Source organism: Barbus barbus (genome assembly GCF_936440315.1).
Source record: "Barbus barbus genome assembly, chromosome: 7".
Classification (NCBI taxonomy): Eukaryota; Metazoa; Chordata; class Actinopteri; order Cypriniformes; family Cyprinidae; genus Barbus; species Barbus barbus.
This window is the reverse complement of record NC_136735.1, coordinates 26566777-26592108: the sequence shown is the minus strand read 5'-3', so window position 1 is coordinate 26592108 and position 25332 is coordinate 26566777. Positions and strand designations below refer to the sequence as shown.

The window sequence follows — 25332 nt, the reverse complement described above, 5'->3', positions numbered from 1 at the left end:
CAATTTAGCTTTTTAACGTAACTTTTTCCTAATTTCACACTTTTTATTTCCATTTTAACTAGCTTTTTATTTTTAATTCAGTTTCATTAATATTTTGCAATTAGAAGGGCTAATTATTCTTATTTTTAAAAAAAAAGATGATTCATTAGGCCACATTTGAATAGTCTACTTAAACCATATTCTATATTGAGATCACTCACTAAATTTATTAAACCGAATGCCATGTATTTTTTTTTTTAATGCAAGCAGCTGATCTATGTGGAAATGACCAAAACGAAGGAAGGAAAGAAAACACTATAGTGGCACGTCAAGCACGTTCCGCACGTGCCGCCTGTAAGTCCGTGTTCCCTCAGCAGAGAGCGCCCGCGGGTTTCTGTCGCAGCTGAGCTGCTGCAGATGTCACATGACTCCAGCATGGAGCTCTGCAGACACGAGCGCTCGCTCGCGCTGATGGGGAAACGGGAATCCCAGATTGTGTGTTTGTGAGAAACGGCGCGCGAGCATGCCGACGCTGCTGCAGAAGCTCTTCAGCAAGAGAGCCGTGGGTAACGATAACGGCAGCGCACGGGACTGCTCGACGGCAGCGGAGCAGTGGTAAGACCGTTAGCACGTGCAAATACTTGCACCTGTGGATATAAACGCGCTTTAAACTGCAAGACCTCTCCGCGGCGCGCAGCTGTTTTTTCTGCAGTAGGTGGTGCAAATATGTGCGAGTTTGATCACCATTTTATTGTCATCCCTTGGCAGGCCGTAGTGTTATTTGATCTGTGTTAATGGTGTTGTGTACTCACGCACAGACGCACACAGTTCTGCGTAGCGCGCGCCCAGTCAGCTGAGCCCAAGTCAATGCGTTGTGTAACTCTTTCAGTGCAAGTGTTGACAGGCATTTATTTAAGAGTACATCTATTCTGCATTTAAGTTTTATTTTTTCTTTCAGAGGGTCGAGGGGTTTTATGGGAAAGAGTCGGGTGGTTTACTGACACTACTTGTCTCATGTTTGGAGTAATCATTGGGGATTATCGGGAGTGAAAAATTGCAAATCTTTCAAGTTCCCACTTCAAGTTTTTCAGTGAGCGCAGAATATAGCTAGTAATGCTTGCATGTGAATGAAAAGCTTTCTGTTGCTTTTAGTGGTGCTACACCTGTAATTAAGTCTTTAGCCAAATAATTTGCATGATTTTATACGTTGCAGTAGCAATTGGCTAGCATACATTTTTAAGCAGTAATGCAACACACTGGACCCTTTCCAAATACATGGTCACATGACTAATCGGCAGAGGAAGTCACACTGCTTTTGCACTAATACATTAACGGAGTGTCTGTTTACTCTAAGTGCAAATAGCCCATCTTGTTGGCAAAGGCTATTTACACTAACTCCGCCCACTAACGTGTGATTGGGTTAGTCAACAATAAAAGAAGTTGGTTCAACATCAGTTTCAGTGGCGTAGATGGTATGGCGCATGCTTTTTGACGCGATCGACCCGAGTTCGAGCCCACCTTTTGCCAAACATATTTTTTTTTCTCCTTTTTGAAATCTCATATCGCATCAGAAAGGCATTTATTTTCAATAAAAATGAAGGAAATAATCAAAGTTGAAAATAAAGTATCGGTTAGGGTAGGTGTAGGGAGGGCTTTATTGTCCCAATAAGGTGGCATCCATTTAATACATTTGAATTAAAATTATAATTTACACTCAGTACGTTATTGCGTACTGTTTTATAATGTACTACAATACTGAGGTGCAGATAATTGCCACTATTTGCAATAAGTAGTATAAATAGCAGAAAATCTAGCTATTTTAACATAGTGTAAATAGAATCTATAGCTATTTGCACTTGGTGTAAATAGCATATCGTTAAAAAATACAGCTATTTACACTGTGTAAATAGCATCTGTCAAAAAAAAATATGCTATTTGCACTTGGTGTAAATAGCGTCTATCGCTATTTACACTTAGTGCAAATAGCCGCTGCCATACATTAAACATAGGGCTGGACGATATGGCCAAAATTTATATCACAATATATTTCTTAATTTCGGTCGATACGATATAATTCCGATATCGATATGAACTATTTTAAAAAAGCCTCATAAAAACTGCCAAGAATGGCCGCAACCGATGTCTGTACCTACAAACTTATGAAAAATTAATTTGCCAAGTGTACGAAACCTCCTCCTATAAAACTATATATTTTATTAAAAAAAATTAAACGGCACAAATAATTTTCACCTTTTATTTGTATTTAGCCTTCATACAAACAAGAAATGTGAAGTCACTAAAACATCTCAGACTCGCCTTATTAATATTCATCTTTAACTTCAAGCTATAGGCTAACATGCATTACCAGTCAAAAGTTTTTGAACCGTATGATTTTTTTTTTTTTTAAGAATTCTCTTCTGCTCACCAAGTCTGCATTTATTTGATCCAAAATGCAGCAAAAACAGTAACATTTTTCCATTTTAAAATGTCATGTATTCCTGTGATTTTCAAAGCTGATTTTTTTTAGCATCATTAGTCACATGAGAAATCATTGTAATATTCTGATATACTGCTCAAAAAAACTTATTATAATGTTACAAACAGCCAAGTAGGGTTTTTTTTTTTTTCAGGTTTCTTTGTATGGAAAGTTCATAAAAACAGCATTTATCTGAAATGCAATGTTTTTTGTAACAAGTGTCTTTATCCATCACTTTTGATCAATTTAAAGCATCCTTGCTAAATAAGTGTTAATTTCTATAATTTCTTTCCAATAAAAATAAATTATACTGACTCCAAGGTTTTGAATGGAATAGTGTATAAATGTAACAAGTTTTTATTTCAGATAAATGCTGATCTTTGGGTCTTTCTATTGAAAGAATCCTGAAAAAATATGTATTCAACGGTTTTAAATATTGATCATCAGCATATTAGAATGATTTCTGAAGGATCATGTGAATGAAGACTGGAGTAATGATGCTGAATTTAGTTTTGATTACAGGAATAAATTACATTTTAAAATATATTCAAACAAAACTGTTATTTTAAGTAGTAGAAATATAAATTTTACTGTTTTTACTTTACTTTGGATCAAATAAATGCAGGCTTGGTGAACAGATGAGAATTCTTTAAAAAAAAAAAACCTTGCTGTTCAAAATTTTTTGACTGGTAGTGTAGGCTGCTTGTTCTTCTAGATCGAAACAAATGTGCTTCAGCCAGGAAAAGAGTATGAATAGTGCTCTGAGTTGCTGCAGAAAACAAAAATTGAACAACAACAAAAGCATGTTGCTGGAGACGGGCTTATTCTTGAAGATGCAATCTGATTGTCTGCCAGCAGGAGGCGCTTTGAGAGCAGAAGAACTAGCGGCTTCCCCGGTAACGGCTGTAATCAAAGCAGCTCCGCTCATGAACGCGACTTTATCGGATCAAATGAAAATGTCATCGAAACTTTTCTGAAGACATTCGGTTCCCTTCAGAGATGCATTCATATAAGTCACCCGCGACACGTTTTGATTTTGAAATGTGCAGTGCTCGTTTATTCAAAGTCAAACGCTACAAATAAATCAATGTATGAGAAACACTGGTAATGTATATCGAAGTGTTTAAAAATCATATCACCGTTATTGAGAACTTATATTGAATTATTGTCCAGCCCAAATTAAACATTGATTTCAGTGTTCCTTTGGAGATTCAAAGGGATCTCCCACAAATGGCATCACCTCAAATTTAATTCTACAATCACTGGAATTGATTTGGGTTAGAATCACCGGATTTATCAGAATTCGTACCACTGGGTTTATCAAAATATGATCTATGAGTCACTTTCATGTGCGATAATTGGACAAAAGAATAAACTGTGTGCGCTTTAAGTATTTCTATTTAGTTTTAATTTTAACTTCAGTTTTATTAATTTTAGTACTTCAATTTATTTTTGTTGCCAAAGTGACATTTCATATTCATTTTTTTAAAATCTGATATTTATATTTTGTTTCAGCATATGACTGACCGATTATTTGTTGCAACGTGCGTAGTTTGTGTTAGCAAAAGGAACATGTTAGTTTGTTTGCTGAGGTATGTAACTTTGGCCAGTTAGAGTGTCCTATGACTGTTTGCATCACATGCTTGGTGAGAGGGTGTGAGTGTGTGTATGACAGTCATGTGACGTTTGAGCGGTGTTCAGTCAGTCATCAGATAGATGGAAGTACCCCTCAGTCTTTGAACACATGCTACCCAAATCTCTATCTCTCTCTCTCTCTCTCTCTCTCTCCCCCTCCCTCCGAATCTCCCCATCATTCTGTTTTATCCTCTTTTGATTACAAACATGTAGTTTGATTTGGAGAGCTAGCTTCTAGTCAAAGAACGAACTCCTTTTTAGAGAAGTGTATGCGGATGAGTGTATGCGTGCATGCATACACACACACACACTCTGTTGCATACTGCGAGGAATATCTGTGAAGATGAAGATTAAGAGTTGCAAGAAAAACAATGCAAGGTGGTTGCTCATTCCAGAGGATGCTTCATGGAACAGGTACACTGAGAGTGTGTGTGTGCTTTTTGGGCCACTGTACAAATACAGAACCTTTTACTTCGCATATGAAAGGAATCTGCTCCAAGTTTTTTTTTTTTTTTTTTGCATGTGCGTGTGAGAAACATAGCTGTGTAACAACGCTTCAAGAACTGCTTCATTACGGAGTTAAGGCTGCTTTGAGTAGACTCGGTGACCTTTTCAACTTGTTAAGAATGAGCTAAAATAATGTACTACAATATGCAGGTCTGCCTCCAACCCACCTTAGCCACTACTAACATCAGAGTTATGCGGTGTTGCTTCTGTCTAAATAAAATGCAGCATCAGAGCAGCCTTAAATCAAGTACATATATTTAAAAATGATGCATTCAATTACAAGTGACACATTTAATTTTCATAATATAAAGTCATAAAATCTAATATTTTAAAGACATTAATTTCAATCTTTTTGAACTTTATTTCAGCTGTAATTTCTTTGTATTACTATGTGCAGCATTAAATTTATTTTGCGGTAAATATGCTACTTCAGATGCTTTTATGCTTGGTCTTTAGTAAGCAGTAATGCTGACACAAACATGCTAGAAAATGTTTAGCACATATTGTTAAACCATGTACATTTTAATCTATATTCATTGTATCTTTTACGGTTTTCTTCAACTGCTGCTGAAACTGCTTGATGTGTGACCTTTGCATGAGGGTTTTTGGGGGGGGGTTTCCTTCACTGATTGATTTTTGGAGGGAGCAATGTAAAAATGGTAAATTAGTTAAATAGAACTAGAATTTTTCTACACTTAGTGCTGGGTAAAAGCATTATTAAATTAGTCAATTTATGATCATCAAATATGCAAGGAATGGTGGTTATGTAAAATTTGTGAATGAGCGTTGACCGATTTCAATCAGCCCATCTGAAATGGTTCTATCTGTCAATCAGTGTGTGTATGTGTACTACAGTGATCATATGACACAGCGGTTGCGGTTCATGTGACCTGAAGTATCAGGAAAATCCCAAAAAGGATGTCCATTTATTACGAGGCATTGTTCTTTGCTTTTTAAAACTGGATCCCTATTAAGTGTGTGTGGTGTGGCTTCACATATGAGGGCCAAATGTTTGAAAATGTCCTCCCATATAGTAAGACTTGTTGAAACTGATTTGTTAGGATATTTGACCTGGTTTTCGCTTTTTGAAAGGCTTATAATTGACAACACTAATGTAAATTGGCTTCTGTGAGGGTTAGGTTAAGGATATAGGATTATTTTATTATTAAAAACCATTGTTTCTCACTAGTCCTCACTAATGTAACTTCTAGGGTCTATGTGTTTTTCAATGTGTAGTGGCAGTACCACCCCAAGAAAGTGTTTTTCTTGCTCTTTCCCTCCATCCCTCTGTCTCTCTCTTACATACTGGCGCGCACACACTCGCGCAAAGTCTCAGTAGGAGAGGATAAAGAGAGCCTGTGCCCTCAGTGTGTGTGTGTGTAGTGTGTAAAGGATAAAGGGAGTCTGTGCAGTGTATTGTTCAGCAGCTGTGTTAGAAAAGACTGATCAACATATCGTCTAACACGCACACATTAACACTAAGCAGTCCATATACAAAGTCCGTACACAACGTAAACAGGCACATAGTGATTGCGAACTCTCACATGGACACTGATATAACAAACACACTGCATCATCTACGCAATCAGAGAGAAGGGGCGCTACCGACACTGTGTGTGTGTGTGTGTGGGGTTTGTGCACTCAGAGCTTGGACAAGCGGAGATGGAGACTGTGTGCCTGGGTTTTCTGTTGTTGGATTGTGGTGATCTTCTGATGTTAAGAAACATGCAACTGTGTGAATGGTGCACTTTCTGTGCCTTCTGCCGCTCTCTTGGCTTGTTTCGGGCATCTTGTGATTATTCATACCTATTTGGGATGTATATGTAGTGCTTGGAGGCTAGAAATGAGTGTCTGATCACTTTATCATACACCAGGATGGAAAGCAGGTAGGATGTCTATTCGTGAAAAGAAATTGTATTTTTGCAATGGTGCAATTAAATGTGTGTTGCTTTATTGAAAGATCTTGCAGCTTTGTGGTTTTGATGAAAGGAATGGTTCGCCCAAAAATTTAAGTTGTCACTGTTTATTCATGCTCCTGTCCTTCCAAATTTTCCTTCTGTGCAACAAAAAATACATTTTGAAGAATGTTCATGCTTCTTTTATATGCAATGTCAGTGAATGATGAACAGGGAGTGTCAAGCTCAGAAATGACAAATATAGCACTATAAATAGTCCAAACGAGTCATGTGCTATTTTCCAAGTGTTCCGAAGCCATCCGATAGATCTGTGTGAAGGGGGGGCTAAATGCACACTACCGTTCAAAAGTTTGGGGTCAGTTAGAAGGAAAAAAAAAATGTAATTGACACCCCCCTTTTTTTTTTTTTTCAGCAAGGAAGGATTAAATTGCCCAAAAGTGATGATAAAGACTTTAACTCAATTTCTATTTCAAATAAAAACTGTTGTTTTAAACGTTCTATTAATCATACTTTTTTTTTTTTTATTTTTTTTTTATTCTATCACAGTTTCCTCAAATATTAGACAGCAACTTTGATAATGTTTCTTGAGGAGGAAATGAGAAATGCATATCAGAATGATTTCTGAAGGATCATGTGACACTGGAGTAATGACTGCTCAAATTTCGGCTTTGCTATTATAGGAATAAATTATATTTTAATGTATTCAATGTGTTTGTTTGATTGACACCTTTCAAAATCAACTCAATCTTACCAACCCCAAACTTGAATGGTAGTTTAAGATGTACTTCACTGAATATTCACTGGATCTTCAACAGCATGAGGGTGAATAAATACTGACAGTGTTTAAGTAAACCGTTTCCAGTTGATTTGTTTTTGGGGGGTTTTGCCTGTATTTTATTTATTATAGAATTGGAAGTTAAAGTAATTTTTAAATAACCAGAAGACTTTTTTTTTTTTTTTTTTTTTTTGTGACAGACCGTAGAAGTTGTACAGTAAGTAGCCAATTTTCTCGTTGAATGTTTTGCTCACAGTGACCCGTTTCTCTCTCTTTTAGTTGGGCATCTGCTGAGTTTGATTTAGCTCAGATCAGATTGATCGTGTATCAAGACTGTGAGAGAAGAGGGCGCCAGGTTCTCTTTGACTCCAAAGCAATACATAAACTGGACGCATCCGAGCCGGTGAGTTGCTAATGTGGTGTATGTGTGGGGGTGTCAATGAGCACTGTTTTGGGAGGAGTCACATGCTCTGTAATCCAGCTTGCTTGGATCTTATGACAGGTGTGACTGCTCTGCTAACTGGGTCAGAGCGTTTAACACTCGTGTGTGTGTGTGTGTGTTATCTTGGATTGGTACTGCTTACTGACTTATGATTTAATGAAGCTTTTGGTGTGTGTATACATGTATAAATAAAATTAAGATGTATAATAGTTTTGATAGTGTCAAGACTTTGTTCTCATTTCACATGCGAATAGCCTTTTTTGCAATTTTCTTAAGGGAAGATGGTCAAAAACAAGTCAAGTTATGACTTGGGCAAAATTATCTACTGCAAAAGTGTTTTCTTGTGGAAACTGTATTTTCTCACTATGCATACTATATTTTCATTGTAATATTAAATCAAAGCTGAATTTGTGAACCATTTATACTCATCCATCTAGACAGTTGTTATTGAATGTCTCTGGCTCTCTCTGAACAGAGTGTGATTTATTGTCAGTAAGTTGTCACATGATTGGTCTGTTTATTCAGCTCTTCAGCCTTTGTCACAAAGAGAGAGAGACCGAATTAGTGTGCGCGTGTATTGCTATTGAATTGTCTTATGGTGGAATATTGCTGTTGCAAAAACTTTCATACAGTTTCTCATGTTTGTATTAGTATTATTTCCTCAAAGATTAGTTTAAATAGTATTTTGACCTGTAGGTTAGATATAGAAAATGAAATGAATGTTTTAAAAAAAGTACAAGTGTTTTAAAGTCTTAACAAAACCTAAGTTTATTTGATCACATACAGGAAAACACTATTGTGAAATATTACAAATTAAAGTGAGTTTTCAATTTTAAACGATTAATCGCAACCAAAAAAGTTTGTTTGCATAACATGAGCGTACGGTTTATGTATATATAAATAACCATGCATGCATTTAAAAAGTGGTGTTTTTATATTTTAAAAATATTTATATACAATATAAATATACATGTAAATATTTTCAAAATATATACAGTGTGTATTTATATATACATGATAGATTCAATTTATTCAGCTTTGCCATCACAAGAAATTTTGGCAGACATTACTCCAGTCATCAGTGTCACGTGATTCTTCAGAAACAATGCTGATTTAGTGGTCAATAATAATTTCTTTATTACTTATGTTAAAAACTACGGACGTTCTAAGCGGCCATGCATTATTATAATGTTTCTGTCTTGTTTTCTCGTGATCTTGACATAACGAAAGTTGTTTTTCTCTGTGTATTCGGCATGAGAAAATGCTATAGAAGCAGCATCATCGCAGCATCGTGGATGATCGTATTCGCTTTTACTTTGATCAGGGACTCACTCAAACTGAAATAATAAAAATATGGTATAAGGACCATCCCAAATATTGAAGGTGTGTGTGAGACCGACTACATTGATCCATGATATAATACTTTTAATGCATATTCATACTCGGCCATTTTAGCTCTGTCTGTCAGTGATTGACGACTTACACAAGTGTTCGACACTTGAGAAGGAGGCTGTCGGGTCTGCAACTTTATCGTCGAAGACAATAGCGACCCTGATTTTCTCACGATAGCTACAATTACGTCGTGAGAAAACGGTTTTTACGTTGAGATCAACAACTTTCGTTATGTCGAGATCACGAGAAAACAAGACAGAAAAATTATAATAATGCATGGCCGCTTGGAACTTCCGTAAAAAACAGCTGTGCTGCTTAATATACGTTGCCTTGTACCTACATGTGCAATGACAATAAATTGAATCCAATCCAATACTTTTGGAAAGTGACTACCTTTTTTTTTTTTTTTTTTTTTTTTAGGCTTCTTTAAAAATAGTTTAAAAACTTTTTATTTGATATTATTTGAAACCTCTTTACTTCCACTTTTATACATGTAATGTATTCTTTCTGAATAAATGCATTAATTTTGAAGAGAAAAACCTTACTGCCCTCAAGCTTTTGAACAGAAGCTAACATTAGTCCTTAAATATGAATAAATGGTACGCATTCAATCAAATTGATTTTATAATCTAATTCTGTAATGACCTGAAGAATCCAATTGTGACCAGTTGTTTCTTTTATCTCATAGACTGCTGATGAAACCAAAACTCCCCCCAACCGGAGTGGTGCTTGCCATATCGGCAGCCAAGCAAGCGAGAAAGACAAGCCTCCTACATATCAGGTTTGTGTTTTAGGCACTATCATGGAACTTTATCTTTCAAAAAAATGTTAAAGCAGGGGTGTCAAACTCAATTCCTAGAGGGCCGGAGCCCTGCAGAGTTTAGCTTCAACCCTAATTAAACACGCCTCTTCCAACTAATCAGGTCCTTCAGACTTGTTTGAAAACTACATGGTTTGTATGTTGGAGCAGGGTTGGAACTAAACTATGCAGGGCTGCGGCCCTACAGGAACTGAGTTTGACTCCCCTCAATTAAAGCATACACTGGGTTTATGGGTAATTAGAACAAATAATTTTATTTTTTTTTCCCCGTCGCTTTTGACGTGTGTGTGTGTGTGTGTGTGTTTAGTATACCAGACCGGCTTCTGACGTGAATATGCTTGGAGAAATGATGTTTGGCTCAGTTTCCATGAGTTATAAGGGCTCAACTCTTAAAATTCACCACATTCGGTGAGTTTTTTTTGTTTTTTGCAAGTATAATATATTTAGCTGGAATCAGGACCTTAGTGATGTATGTATGATAACACTTTGTTGCTCTGTATGCGACAGGTCTCCACCACAGCTGATGGTCAGTAAGGTTTTCTCTACCCGGTTTGGAAGCAGCACCTCTGGAAGTACAAATACGTACGCGTCATGTTTCCTCTCATCTGCATCTGCTGCTACATGAGTCTGATCTCTCTCAATAGGCCTCATTCATGAAACATTTGTAAATATAGGAGTAAATTCAGAGTATTTTGCGTGTAAAACGGACCTTCCCGAAAACTCTCCTCCGGATTAACAAATGCTTTGTAAACGTCCGATTTGATGGTAAAACATGCGTATGTTAATGAAATCCAATCATTCGTAAATGGGGATCTCGTGCACGCTCATTCACAATTAGCATAATCCCCGCCTATGACTATATACAGCTACGCAAATTTCGTGTCCAGAAATGCAGTGGAATATTCTGGTCTACTTTCTCAAGTTTGGCTCCAGTATATTGCATAAATGCAAAATAAGACTAATATAGCTAACAATAAATATTCAATAACGTGTCCAACAAAGGATTTTTAGTCACCTGAAAAATGACAGGTGCTCTTCTGAAAACGGCCAACTGGCAGCGCTTAAACGCTTTGGCACAGCGTTTTTTCCAAATTTGTCTTTGTTTGATATGATGTGGAATATCCACGGTAGTAACGTATTACTAGCATCTCGTTTTGAAGAATATTAAATGCAAAAATCCAGTAATGTTGATATTTGTCCCACCCCTCCTCCATTGATTGGATGGCTGGGTAAAACGTGACTGTGACAAGTGCTGCATTCTACCCAAAGCTAAACCGGAGCTAAACAGTTTATCAACACTCAGCTACGAAAAAACCCCCCAGAGCAAACGACCTTGTAAAATATTATCATGGCAGTGCATCAAAAATTCAGTGTCATCAGTTTGCCAAAAAGATCACAGAACGTTTTGCGCACCATTTACACCTGGTAGGGAACAGGTGTAAATTTCTTTTAACAGCTAACATTTTGAAAATACGAACATTTTCATGAATCCGAAAATTTGTCAGAACAGCTTTACGAACAATTTATACACATTTGTTCTGCTTGTTTCATGAATGAGGCCCAATGTCTCCATTTTATTTCTTACAGGCTGCAAGACAGTTTTGAGTCAATGAGCCAAACGTTTCCTAGTCGCGCCAGCAGCATAGGTAAGAGATGTACAAACTTTCTTCCTGTCATATTTGCAAGCCCCTTTTTTTTTTTTTTTTTTTTTTTTTTTTTAAATCTTGGACCTACTTTGTCATCAGTATCTAAAAGTTCTCTGATATTCCCTGCAAGTCTTAGACTGTGCCAAGCTCAACCCTTCAGAATTCTAACTGACCCCCAACCCATTTTTTTTATGATGGATGGTTCAAAATCTGCCATTATAAAGCTTGGAAATTATAGGGTAGTTTTTATTTTTGGATGATCTATGCCTTTAAATGCAATTGCCAGAAGTGAAAAGCTAAACAACTTTCAGTCTGTATCTTAAACATTTTTCCTGAAAGATTGAGTTGGAATAGTTTGCAAGAGTGTGATTTTAATAAACAGTGAGGCTGTGAAAGCAGACTAGTAAGTAGATGAATTTTCCTGTTTGGTGTGCTGATGTTTAATGTCCCTGATAACCTTTTTTTAGTCTCATTTAGCAAATGTTTAACAAGACAAGTACAAGCTTCAATAAAGGGCTGTATTACTGATGTATTTTAAAAAATGTTAAAATACTTGACCAACTTATTTCAGGCATTTAACCAAAAACCCACTGACTTCAAGATGATGGAAACAGAAGTGCTAGAATGCTAACTTGGTTCCAGGTGTTGGCATGCAAAATACGTCATCCTTGCAGCACACGTTGTTGTGAGCATGCAGTTTTCCAAACTGGTCCCTAATGAGGTTCCATTTCGGTCGAGATGCTGCCTTAGTAAGCAGCTGCATATGTAGGCAGCATGGTAGCTCACTAGGTTTTGGAACCGCACTTTCATCTGTTTATTTTCTTAAGTCTTTCTCTGACTTTCACCTACACGTACTGTTTCTCAACATGGCCATATACCACTCCTCTTTTCAGGAGTTTGCCGTGTTCCTAGCGCTCCTCTGCTCTGCCTGGCTCGGAGCGCATCTTTCTTTGCAGGTCTGTGTGGAATGCTGAAGCCGCGTGGGCATGTGTTGATCTCACATGCACACGGTTTGTTTATTTGCTTTTTTTGCTGTGTGCTCTATCTGACTATTTAGCCATTAATTGATTTTGGGCCCGTCACATAATGCACTTCCTCTGCCTCTGGTCCTGATTTACACCTGGTTTTAACATACTCTGCTGATGCAGTCACAACAGCCAAGACAGAATGTTATTTACACCTACAGCTGATATGCATCTCCTGTGATCAGATCATGAAATATTTTGTACCCTATTCACATCTGTATTTAGCACCATACACTTGTGATTGGATCACTGAAATGGATGTTAGTACCAAGTGTGAACAGTGTCCGCATCACTGTGGGTCAGCATCATTTTTACGAATGGGACTGCGAGGTTTCTAGGTTATGGGGTTAACTATGTGCTTTCATATGGGTGCGCACTTTTGCAGGTGTTTTTGTGTGTGTGTGTGTGCCTGTGGGATACTAACATGCATGCTCTTTTTAAACGGGCTTGGGAACCCAACACCATCAAATCATTCACTGTGAAGCAATACAGACACGCTACTTAACGTTCTTCAGAATGCGGTTGAATGTGAGGGTGTAATGACTCTCTTTTTCTAGCCCACAGTAATCCAGTGGACATGCCAAGCAGAGGACACAGTGAGGATGGAGACAGTGGCATCGCTCGCTCAGGTATGCACACAGCTATAAAGGACAAAGTCAGAACATACTCGATGCAAATTCAGATTGGCCACAGCATGGCAGGTGAATGGTCCCATTGAACATGCGTTACCGTTCAAAAGTTTGGGATAAGTAGTAATTTTTATTGTTTGAATAAATATTATTTAACTGTAGATGGTAATTTTGATACGTATGTTAGTGTATACTTATGAATGTGTATAGAAATAACATTATATAACATTTATTTTATAAATAACTTGGTTAAATGTAATATCAAATATAGAAATATATCCATATACATTTTTCATACTGTACATTGTGATTTCTAAAGTTATGTATAGCATTTAAAATGGTTTGTTTTTGTTGTTTTTCTAAATTTAGACTATAATATCAGGGTGAATCTAGGCCATTTATTTATGTATCATGACACACAAATGATTGGTTTCGCTTTTTTTCACATGTTGATTGTGTGAATGTTGGATAAATTCAAATGTTTGTATAAGTGTAAATCTGGTGTACTTTTTATTGGTTTCCATTTAAAAGTATAGCTCAGCTTTGTTAATGTACTCACCTTCAGGCTATCCAAGACGTAGACTAGTTTGTTTATCAGAACAGATTTAGAAAAATTTAGTGTTACATCAAAGCAGTGGATCATCTGCAGTGAATGGGTGCCATTGGAATGTAAGAAACAACTCCATCTTGAAGCAAGTTTTAACTTCAAACTGTCTTCAAATGATTTTCATCTCAAATATGAGTTCTCTATCCATTATATTACTTTCTCCAGTGAAAGTTGTCTGGTCTGAATCAGGAGAGAAATATGCACGATTCAAGCTGCGTTTACAAGCTTCTAAACAAATTGTCAGTGGATTTTGATGTGAGAGGGCATGGACTTTTTAATTGGGGAGAGCCTTATTGTGGACTTGCATTTTGGTCAGAAGCTGCTGCTTGGATTCTCATTCTGATGGCACCCATTCACTGCTGTAATGCTAAATTTCTCAATCTGTTCAGAACAGTTAATTTAACTTGTTTGGCACATACACAACATATTAGTTGACCTGTATTATTTGCCTCATAAATGGTGCCTGTGAGCTCCCACTTTTCCATTCTGCAGCATCTCTGAGCAGTCTGTTGGCCACTCCCCTACCATCACCTGGATCCTCCTTCAGTAGTGGCTGTGCCAGCAGTTATCAACGGCGATGGCTCCGTAGCCAGGCCACCAGTCTTCAGCATGGCCCCATGCCTCGCTGGTAAGCATGAATATTTGTAAGCGTAAGAGAGATGGAAAAATACAGAGAGGGCAGATATGTTAGATCTGTTTGTGCATCAGGAACACTGAAGAAATGTTCAACTTGTCTGACGAGAGCTGCAGCTCCAACCCTGCGATGATCCGGAGGAAGAAGATTGCCATCGGCATCATCATTAGCCTGTCAGAGAGAGAAGAGGAAAACCACAATTTTCAGGAGTTTTTCTTCTCCCACTTTCCTCTGTTTGAGTCTCACATGAACAAACTCAAGTCTGCCATTGAGAGGGTAAGTGTGAAAGTGCAGGAGAGTGATTTGTCTATTAACCAGTTTTGACCAAACAAATCGATTCAATGTATTGCAGTTCTCTCTCAGAACTTAAAATATAAGGTTTGTTTTTTTTATTGTTGTTTTAGAAAAGTATATTTTGCCCACTTTATTCGGTTTATATGGGTGGGTCAGAGCAAACATTTTTGTACAGCTACAATGCAGAATCTAGGGTGGACATGCGTCATTATTATTATTATTATTATTATTATTATTATTTATTTATTTATTTATTTTTCTTCTGGACATGTCCTGGCCAGGATTTCTAAATTGCTTAATTTGCAGATTTTGGCTTTGTTCTCCAAATGACATGATCTCTGCAGTCCTCATATTATATATTATACAATGTATATTTTATATGTATACAATGAGATATACGAGATTTATGCTGAAAACAACTTCCTGAATTAAGGTTGTGGAAAAGTTTAAATTTCATAAGAAAAGACCCATCACAGTTTAAACTGTTTTTCAGGCAATGATTTTGTGCAGAAGGATAGCGGAGTCCAGTCAGCGAGTACAGGTCTATCTGTGTCGAGTGATGGAAGCACTGGGAGAATTCAGGTGCTGAAATCATCACATTTTGTGTATATTTGTGCATATTTGATCTTTTAACCTTCAGTTTACTATTTTTGTAGTGGTAAAGAATTACTATTTTATTTTTCTGTACACCGTCAGCAAGGCTCAATGGCATTTGAATGAAAAGAAGAGATTACAGGACTATTCATTTGATTTTATTTTTTTGTTCTGCCACTTTAAAACTACATAAATGAATCTTGGTGCCCCTTACAGTATTAAACTTCCTTTGATTTCCTTTTCAACTTGATGCAGAAGAAGATATTGTTATAAAGGCCCTCAAGTTTGAGATGTGAGTCATAAGAGTCAGTTGAAGCTTTGGTTTGAGCCTCATCTGGTTCTCTGTTGGATGTAGGATGACTGTGTGGAACCTGTACATGGCTCCTCGCATCAGTGAGCCAGTCTGGCTTTCCATGACATCCCAGAGTACCGAGCGAAACCTGCTGTGTAGGCGCTTCCTAAAGGAGATGAGTGTGCTGATGGACCATGGAGCCAAGAGCCAGTCAGTGATCTTTAACCTTTCAACTAAAAAATATTACTTTATATCTTTAACCCTGTTCTTTTGCTAGTACTGTGTAATCAATGGGATAATTTGGAAAATCGGTTATTTGTTACCATCACTGATCCTAAGCGTGTCAGGAAACACAATTGGCCAGCCAGGTGTGTCTGTGTGACAGACAGTCATCATGAGTAGTTTCCTCTTGATTGCCTTATGTTGAATTCTGATATGACACCTCTGTACTATTCCTTTCGTTTTCCTCTAGGTTTCTATCAGCTCTCCTTACTGCTGTTCTTACGCATCACTTAGCCTGGGTTCCTACGGTGATGCCCAGCAGCCTGCCACCAATCAAAACTGCCTGCCAGAAACCTGCCTCTCAGACAGTGGATCTTTTGGCAAAATCTCACCCATACAACCCACTGTGGGCTCAGTTGGGTAAGAATACAGACAAAATATAAATGTGTAGTCCTACAAATACTGATACCGTATTCAAGCAGGAATGTAGAGTCTGCGGCATGTGGGACATCGCATTAGTACGTATGGTGGTATGATCAAATCAATACATTCCATCTGTTTAAGATGGACATGATTGAAAAGTTAATATTAATCGTTAAATGGATCGTGTGGCAGCAGTGCAAAAACAGCTTTATGTATTTAACACTTGCGTTTAAAAATACTCAACAAATAATATATAATATAAAACCGATTTATAACATGAAACATTTGAGCTAAGCTTTTGAAGGTATCTTATTTTTTATTTTTTCACAAAAACTAGTTTGAGATCAAACTATAATAGCCAGGTCTTCTGTTTAAGACCTCTGGTCCACTTGCAGTTTCATTTTCACTGTGATTTCACTTCCTTAAACGACTTTGAACTTTTCAAATTCAAAAAGTCTGTCAAGTTTGCTTAATGTTTCAAAAATGAACTTTAAATTGCTAGTCCTGCATTTATTGACTCTTCACCAGGTTTCTTACTGTATTATGTTGTGTGTTGTTTAGGTGATCTGTATGGTGCTTTGGGCTCTCCAGTGAGAGTGTGTCGAACGGTGGTTTTGGGGCGCAGGAGGGAACTGGTACAGCGAGTCTTGTATATTCTGTCCTACTTCATTCGCTGCTCAGACCTGCAGGAGCATGAGCAGATGAAGAATCTGGACAATCCAGCCAATCCCTGCAGCTCTCAAACCACTGATCCCACCCCTGAAAAAGCATTTCCTCCTAAACCAGACCCATTAAAGCACACTGCTTGTGTTATTGAAAAAGCACTGAACCCTGAATCTGTTCTAGGCACCTCTGTAAAACAAAATAATGGCACACTTTTGACAGATACAAAATCAACCAATCCATCCTCCAGTCTGGAATCATCCACTGTCAGGCCTGAATGTACAGAAATGGGACAGGAATGTTTTGGAGAAGACGGTGACTCTGTTGGGGGTGGATTAGAGCACATTTTGGCTAATCCGAGTCCTCTTTTGCATCGGGTGCAGTTTCACATTGGCAGTCCCAGGGAGACAGAGAATGAAGGACAAGCCGGGGGTCTTAGCGGGGCAGGGTGTGGACGGGGATTGAACAGAAAGTTACATCAAAGGCTTTTGACTGATATTCAGAGGAATGAGAGCTCAGATAGTGCTCTAGGTGACAGTGATGAAGAAACATCACCGCGAAAACTGTACATGGCTACTGAACAAAAGGAGTATGAGTTACCACTACCAAGGTAAGTGCAAACTAATTTCCGTATGTACATTCTACTAATTGAAAGTGGTCGTATCATGAGGTAACATTCTCCCAAGTCCAAAAAGACCATTTAGTGAAACTAGACTGCAAAAACTGCATCAAACGGATAGAAAAATACCTTTGACATGAAGATGAAAATGATCATGTGTTCAGTGTCGCCTACTCGGTGCCCACCCAGTTATGTTGATGAAACGGGATAGAAACTTCTATTAGCACCAGAAAAACTGATAATGTAGCACCTGCAACTCCATATATTCATCAGAAGGATGCCTAAATTAGAGATGATTGCCTTAAAGGGATAGTTCACCCAAAAATGAAAATGCTGTTATTAATTACTTGCCCTCAAGTCGTACCAAACCCGTACGACCTTCGTTCATCATCTGAACACTGTTTTTTTTTTTTTTTTTTTTTTTTTTTTTTTGATCGTTGTTTACATTCAGCATGTGTGCCCTTTCTACAAAACAAACGGCACTTATGTTAATTTACGTTTTGGGGTACTCTCCAAAATAGCAGAAGACGGTAACTAGGGGAGAAGAATTGTTGAATTGTTTTCTTTGCGCACAAAGTATTCTCGTAGCATTGTAAAATTGCTAAACCACTGTCACATGGACTATTTTACCAAGGTTCTTGCTACGTTTCTGGACCTGGGAACATTAAAGTTGCATTGCTGTCTATACAGGGTCAGAGCTCTCGAATCAAAAATATACTAATGTATTCAGAAGATGAACGAAGGTCTTACGGGTTTGAAATGACTTGAGGGCAAGTAATAACAGCATCTTCATTTTTGGGTGAACTATCCCTTTAATGCAGCATTTATTTTCGGCCCATAGCACTCAATCAAGTTTGAGTTTTGGCCCTTAGTAAATGGAGAACTACAATAACCTAGTGTTTTGTTTCTGTGTAGTTATCAGGTAGAGAGCCGAGCCAGTGTTAATCATTTTGGGCGTTCTTTGCTGGGTGGTTACTGTCCTCAGTACATGCCTGACTTTGCCTTGCATGGCATCAGTTCTGATCTCAGGCTCAAACAGTGCCTCATGTCTGACCTGGAACACACTGTTCTCGTAAGTACAATTACGTTTACAGTCATTACAGTATATAGTAAATGATTTGTGTATGTTGAGTCTCAATCATGTGACAATTTGTGCTGCAGTTTTTAATGTCTTAGTTTGTTTTGCATATGTAATTAGCTTTTTTTTTTTTTTTTTTTTTTTTTTTTTTTTAAAGCTTTAATTTTCTTGCAAAAATGTAATGGAAAAGTTTTTTTTTTTTTTTTAAGCGGTTTAAATACCCTACATTAAAGTATGTACCTGTGTTTGTATAGCATCCAGCGCTGGATGAACCAGTGGCCGAGGCTCTTTGCATTGTGGCAGATACAGACCGGCTGAGTGTGCAGGTGGTGACGAGTCAAAGGCGTGTGTGTGAGGGTGGGCGGCTGGGCAGGGACGTGATGGTATCCAACCTTGTACACACGCTCATCACATCAGTTCTGCAGCTGTATGGACTCAACATCGCATCCGACTTTGTAAGTCCCCTTAGCAGACATAAACAGGCTTTACACTACACTGTAAATATGCTTTTATGTATGTTTATCTACACTCAAAGTTTGGGATCGGTAAGATAAATTGCATTGTGGTCTGTAAGATAAGTGAATTTAAATTTCAACATTTTCCAATTTTTTTTTTTTGGGTGGGGCTTAACTGTATTGGCATAAGATTTTACAGAAACCTTCTTACAGCTCAGTAGAAGGTTACTGAGCTGTAGTGCAGAGTCTGATTCAGTTTTTGATTTGTTTTTTTTGTTTTTGTATGTGTATGCAAACACCTCAGTGTGTGATGCATCTGGAAGACCGGTTACAGGAGTTGTATTTTAAAAGTCGATCCTTGGCAGAATATCTAAGAGGACAAACCAGGGTCCATGTAAAAGAACTGGGGCTGGCACTGGGGTAAGGGCACACTTGCCTAATTCTTGCCTCTCATACGGTTGCTTCATGTGTAGGATCAATGTATTTTTGCCTTTAATATCAGTTTTCAAATCATTCTGATGGTACACTGACTTCAAATAAGGCGAATGGGTTCTTTTTCTTTCCTATATTAAGTTTTATATCTCAGAATTATGGTGTTTTTTTTTTTTTTTTTTAACTGAATTGAGTTTATCTCCAATACTTTTGTTTCTGACATGGAATTTTTTCATTCTCAAAATTCTGACTTTTTTCTCAAATGTTTACATCTTACAATTGAGTTGTTCTCAATTCTGTTTACATCTTACATTTGTTTTTCTTTTTGTTTCCGTCACATAATAAACGCAAAAAATTGCAACTTTCTCAATTTTACTTTTTTTTTTTTTTTTTTTTTTTTTCTCACAACTGTGGGTTTATATCTCGCATTTCTGCGAAAAAGTCAGAACTCTGAGATATAAACTTGGAATTGCCAGGAAAAGTCACATTGACCACTTATTTATTTATTTCACTGCCTTAACTGTGGAGTTGTAAAAATACACGAAACCACACTCAGTTGCTGTAACCACAAACATGCATCGTGGTCTTCTAAATGCAGAGAGTGTGAGAATAAAACTGCGGCTTGTCAAATGTATGCATTGGAATTGTTTTTCAGGATTGAGTCCACTGACATTCCGTTGCTTGCAGCAGTGGCCAGCACACACTCACCCTACGTGGCCCAGATCCTTCTTTAAGAAGACCAAGCAAGATTTATTTCAATTTAAGGACCAATCAGAATGTGTTCCTGTTGTGCATGGACCAGCAAGGATCTGATCATTATCAGATGACCACACCAATCATGATGCACTGTGCTCGACAACCATTCGGAGCCTACACCCAGCCTTAATATGCCAATCAGAATGCCTCGTTTGTCCAGCTGCCAGTCTTTTCTTGTACGTATGTGTGTATCTAACGGTCTATAGACTGAAGCATGCACCACATTGGGGCACTCGTTAGTGCTCTACTTATTTTACAGTATATCGAGTCTTATTTGAAAGGGAAGACTGGAGAACGCACATGTTTTTGATGGAAAAACATCACTATGTGTAAGAATACGGAGAAGCGTCTATACATTGATTCTTCCATTGAATAATCTCTCAGTACTATATCTGAATGCACAGTAGTGTAGGCCATTAAGAATGAGAGCATATCTCTAAAATGTATAGCATCTCTGTGAAGCACATTAGTTTACATCAGGAGCCATATTTTGTAGCTGGCTGATCTTGGAAGAAATGGTACCCCCAAACATAAAAATTCTACTATATTTACTTGCCCTCATGTCCTTCCAAATTTGCAGGACTGATTTTCTGTGTATTCTGAAGTGAAGACGTTTGTTTTTTCCCCCTCATAACAGGAGTATATATAAAATCACAGAATTTTCATTTTGGGGTAATGTCCCTTTAAAATCTTAATTTCCAAACGATTGGCTCTAGCATACAGCTCTGAAACCATTTTAAAGGATATTTTTAATGAATGCCTGAAATTTTATACAAGGAAAGCAACGGTTTTGTCAATGTACGTTACAAAAGCTTTTACTTTTTTTGGAATTTGATCAAATCAATCAGTTTTCATAGTTTTCTACCCCAGTGTAATCTTAAATTGCAGATTGAAAAATTTAAGTATTTATCATTCCATATTCTCCTGAAAATGGCTTTTTAGGTGTTTAAATATGTTTGTATGGTACGAGTGCGTGCGCTTCAATCTCAGAAAGATGAGAGAATGTTTACATAATGGAAGGAGAGGTAAAATGGGCGTGACCTTAAACTGTTACTCTTAATTACTGGTCAGTCCCCAGATGGTGGATTACAGTATTAATCTGGTGCTACACTTGTCAACGGCTTACTAAAGCACATGCACACTTTTATGCTCTGTCTTTTGAATGCTTTATTTCTTTCAGTGGTGTTGCGCTGAAAGACACGTCACAGAAATAGGACCCCAAGTTTGTGACACTATAAATTATTTTTCACAAAATACACACACGATACACAATACTTTTTTTGTTCCACTAAAGATTTGGAGAAAGATGATTATTTTTGATATTTCAACAGAATATTCTACCTCAAGTAAAAGATGAAAGTGGACTGTTCTGAATTTATGGGATTGCTCAGTCAGTATTACATCAAGAATGCAGTGTGCTGATATCTTCAATGATAATGCACTTAAAAGCTGCATTTTGGATTGAAACAAACATCTTTTACACACGTTTAAACGTCTCTCTAGTGTATTTCTGTACTGAAAGTAAATGTAAAATTGTATTGCTTTTTTTATAATTTTGTTGAGGTTGAATTTTGAACACTAAGGTTTTGCCACTTTGGTTAGCCGAGACTACTAAATGTAATATTTTCCTCTTTCTGCTCTGTGCATGGTGTTTACACAAAGGTTGAATGTGATTGGGTATTTTGTCTGAGACAATAGAACTGAACTAGTGATGAATAAACATTGTCAAGAATTTGACAACCCTTTTGACAATTTTATGCGTCTTCCTTTGCTTGGTCCTGGTTGAGATTATGATTTTTTTTTTTTTTTTTTAAATCCAGCTTAAGTTTAAGGCAACCAGCTTCAGCTACTTCTGAACTTTTTTTTTTTTGTTTTTTTTTAGGAAATGTGTAAACTTAAAACAAGAAGTTGAGAACTCAAATCTGCTGAAGCTGGTTGCCTTAAAGTTAAGTTTGCCCAACTTTATTTTTTATTTTTTTTAGTGTAGAGTTACTAATTTATTTTTGTGGTGGTTCGTTCATGAACAATGTTAAATTGTTCTCATTCACTTTGTACTAGTCATATTTTGTTAGAGGTTTCATACTTCACTACTGTACGGTTTAGTTTGTTAGTACTGTATAGTTTCTGGAAACTTCTACTTGAGTATAAATGTTCTCTTTACTAAATTTTAAAGAGAAAATTGATACTGCAATATATTTCTCATTTGAATCTGTACTTTTTTGTGGGCGTTAAATAAAGTTTGGTTCCCCCAAAACAAGGAAATGCTGGCAACACTTTGACCCAAATAAACAGAAAAACACTCAATAAATGATATTAAACGGTTTAATATGAAAAGTAAATCCTTTGTGACAATAGCAAATTATTTAAACCAAATGCACACACGAAATGAAATGCAAACAGGCAGAAGCGCAAACTATTGGTAAAATCAGGCAAACGTTTTTGCATTTAAAAATGCCAGAGGCAGGGTAATGGAATGCAAACAAACAAAAAAGAAACGTAAAGTTAAAAAAAAACAAAAAAAACAACATGAACAAGAGACATTAATATTGTGGTACATCAATTCATGCTTTATGGACCATGTTACCATGGTCATCACAGCACTATGTAAAGTTCTTCCTTCATTATGTAGTTATTAGTTTATTTATTTGTGTCAAAAATATAGTGATATGATCATGAGACTGATTTTTGTCATAGCCTATATGTAAAAATTAGCTGGCTATTAATACTAGTTTCTATAGTAATGTACTTATACTTCCACGATGCATTAAAAAATACAAAAGTATAACATTTCAGCATCATTTATAAAGGACAGTATTTGGAATTATAAGTAGGCCTATGAATGTATGAATACAGATTCATTAGGCATAAGATGCTAATTCACTAGTATGACAAATTAATTTTAAATATAATTCAGTATTAAAGTGTTTGCATCATTATGAACAAACATGATCGAACAAAGAACAAAAGTATATTGTTTATTTATGTTCATGTTTATATAGCTAACAGACTCAAGCAACCCGTTCAGCTATCAGATATTTTTAAAACTTTTTTTTTATACTTCAGTAGTTTAGCCTAATATTTAAGTATTTTTCTAATGAATTTTTTTTTTTTTCATATAGGCCTATTTTTTGTGAGATGTATGTTTTTACTAATTCTTTATTTGCATAGGCCTACTGCTACTATATATTTAATATATATTTAGTCATTTAGCAGATGCTTTTATCCAAAGCGACTTACATATGTGGACAATGGAGGCAATCAAAATCAACAAAAAAGCAATGATATGCAAGTGCTATAATGCAGTAGACATAGTAAGGTTTTTTAAATTATATAATAAAAAGAAAAAAGATAGAATAGAAATACAAAGAATAGAGCAAGATAGTGTTAGAGGCCTTTTTTGCTTTTATTAATTGTATAATAAAGAAAACAAATAAATACAAAAGATTAGAAAAGCTAGTGTTGTTTTGTTTTTTAAAGAAAAGCAGTAAATGAATAGAGTGCAAATTTAAAAGGGATGTTTTAAAAAAAAAAAACAAATAGAATTAGAATAGAGTGTGCTAGAGTTAGATTAGAGGGTCAAATAAAGATGGAAGATTCTTGAAGATGATTAAGGACTCAGCTGCTCTGGTTGAGTTGAGCAGGTCATTCCACCAGTAGGGAACATTTAATTTAAAAGTTTGTGAAAATGATTTTGTGCCTCTTTGGGATGGCATAAACTAAGCAATATTCACTTGCAGAATGCAAGCTTCTAGAGGGCACACACGTCTGAAGTAATGAATTTAGGTAAACGGGTGCAGAGGTGGTTTTGTAGGCATACGTTAATGCTTTGAATTTTATGCAAGCAGCTATTGGTAGCCGGTGCAAATTGATAAACAGAGGTGTGACGTGCATTCTTTTGGCTCATTAAAAATTTATTTTGCTGCTGCGTTCTGGATTAACTGTAAAGGTTTGATAGAACTGGCTGGAAGACCTGCCACGAGAGCATTGCAATAGTCTAGCCTGGACAGAACAAGAGCTTATACAAGGAGTTGTGAAGCATGTTCTGAAAGAAAAGGCCTGATCTTCTTGATGTTGAATAGAGTAAATCTGCAGGACCGGGTAGTTTTAGCAATGTGGTCTGAAAAAGTCAGCTGATAATCAATCATAACTACCAAGGTTTCTGTCTGTTTTTGAAGGAGTTGTGGTTGATGTTCCTAACTGGAGGGTGAAATTGTGATGAAACAATGGGTTAGATGAAACCACAAGCAGGTCTTGGCAAGGTTGAGTTGAAGGTGATGGTCCTTCATCCAGCAAGAAATGGCTGTTAGACAAGCTGAGATGCGAGCAGCTATCATCAGATCATCGGAATGAAATGAGAAGTAGAGTTCAGTGTCATCAGCATAGCCGTGATATGAAAAGCCATGTTTCTGAATTACAGAACCTATTGATAACATGTTGACAGAGAAGAGAAGTGGTCCGAGAACTGAGCCCTGAGGCACCCCAGTAGCTAGATGTTGTGAATTGGACACCTCACCTCTCCAAGATACCTTGAAGGACCTCTCTAAGAGGTAAGACTCAAACCACTGGAGTGTGCTTCCTGAGATGCCCTTTGCCAGTAGGGTTGACAGGAGGATCTGGTGGTTAACCGTGTCAAAAGCAGCAGACAGTTCCAGCAAGATAAGTATTGAAGATTTGGAATCTGCTCTTGCCAATCTTAGGGCTTCAACAACTGAGAGCTGGGCAGTCTCGGTTGTATGTCCACTTCTGATACCAGACTAGTTGCTGTCAAGAAGGTTGTTCTGTGTGAGAAAGGCAGAGTCTTGGTTGAACACAGCTCGTTCAAGTGTTTTTGCAATGAAAAGAAGGGAAACCGGTCTATAGTTCTTTAAAGGAGATGGGTTAAGGGTGGCTTTCTTAAGTAGTGGGGTTATGCAAGCCTGCTGAGGGAAAACACCTCCTAGCCTACTCCTATTACTAAAAAACTTACTCAGAAAAAAAAAAACACTTGTCGTTCTAAACCTGCCTGACTTACTTTCATCTGT

General features: G+C 37.0%; 1 protein-coding gene across 3 annotated transcripts; it reads left to right on the top strand.

Moving 5' to 3' along the window:
• Positions 1-375: 375 nt before the first annotated feature.
• On the top strand, positions 376-22561 carry LOC306873294 (folliculin-interacting protein 2-like). Of its 3 annotated transcripts, XM_079422481.1 has the most exons (18): positions 376-594; positions 7568-7691; positions 9811-9903; positions 10250-10350; positions 10450-10524; positions 11530-11588; positions 12482-12544; positions 13171-13242; positions 14342-14477; positions 14558-14759; positions 15271-15359; positions 15727-15873; positions 16136-16305; positions 16870-17581; positions 18506-18662; positions 18923-19123; positions 19428-19543; positions 20211-22062. In XM_079422481.1, exons 1-18 carry the CDS (start codon positions 503-505, stop codon positions 20287-20289), a joined length of 2688 nt encoding a protein of 895 aa, XP_079278607.1. In that variant the 5' UTR covers positions 376-502; the 3' UTR covers positions 20290-22062. The 3 variants fall into 3 exon arrangements, with proteins under 3 accessions (XP_079278607.1, XP_079278608.1, XP_079278609.1); XM_079422482.1 differs by lacking the exon at positions 12482-12544; XM_079422483.1 differs by lacking the exons at positions 7568-7691; positions 12482-12544 and having other exon boundaries at positions 20211-22561.
• The last annotated feature ends 2771 nt before the right edge of the window (positions 22562-25332 follow it).

Excerpts from the sequence above, each read along its gene's own strand:
- LOC306873294 (XM_079422481.1), top strand. The coding sequence starts at position 503 with ATGCCGACGCTGCTGCAGAAGCTCTTCAGCAAGAGAGCCGTGGGTAAC. Across the intron at positions 11,589-12,481 it reads TAGTCGCGCCAGCAGCATAG|GAGTTTGCCGTGTTCCTAGC; the intron begins GTAAGAGATGTA and ends TCCTCTTTTCAG. Across the intron at positions 19,544-20,210 it reads GAACTGGGGCTGGCACTGGG|GATTGAGTCCACTGACATTC; the intron begins GTAAGGGCACAC and ends ATTGTTTTTCAG.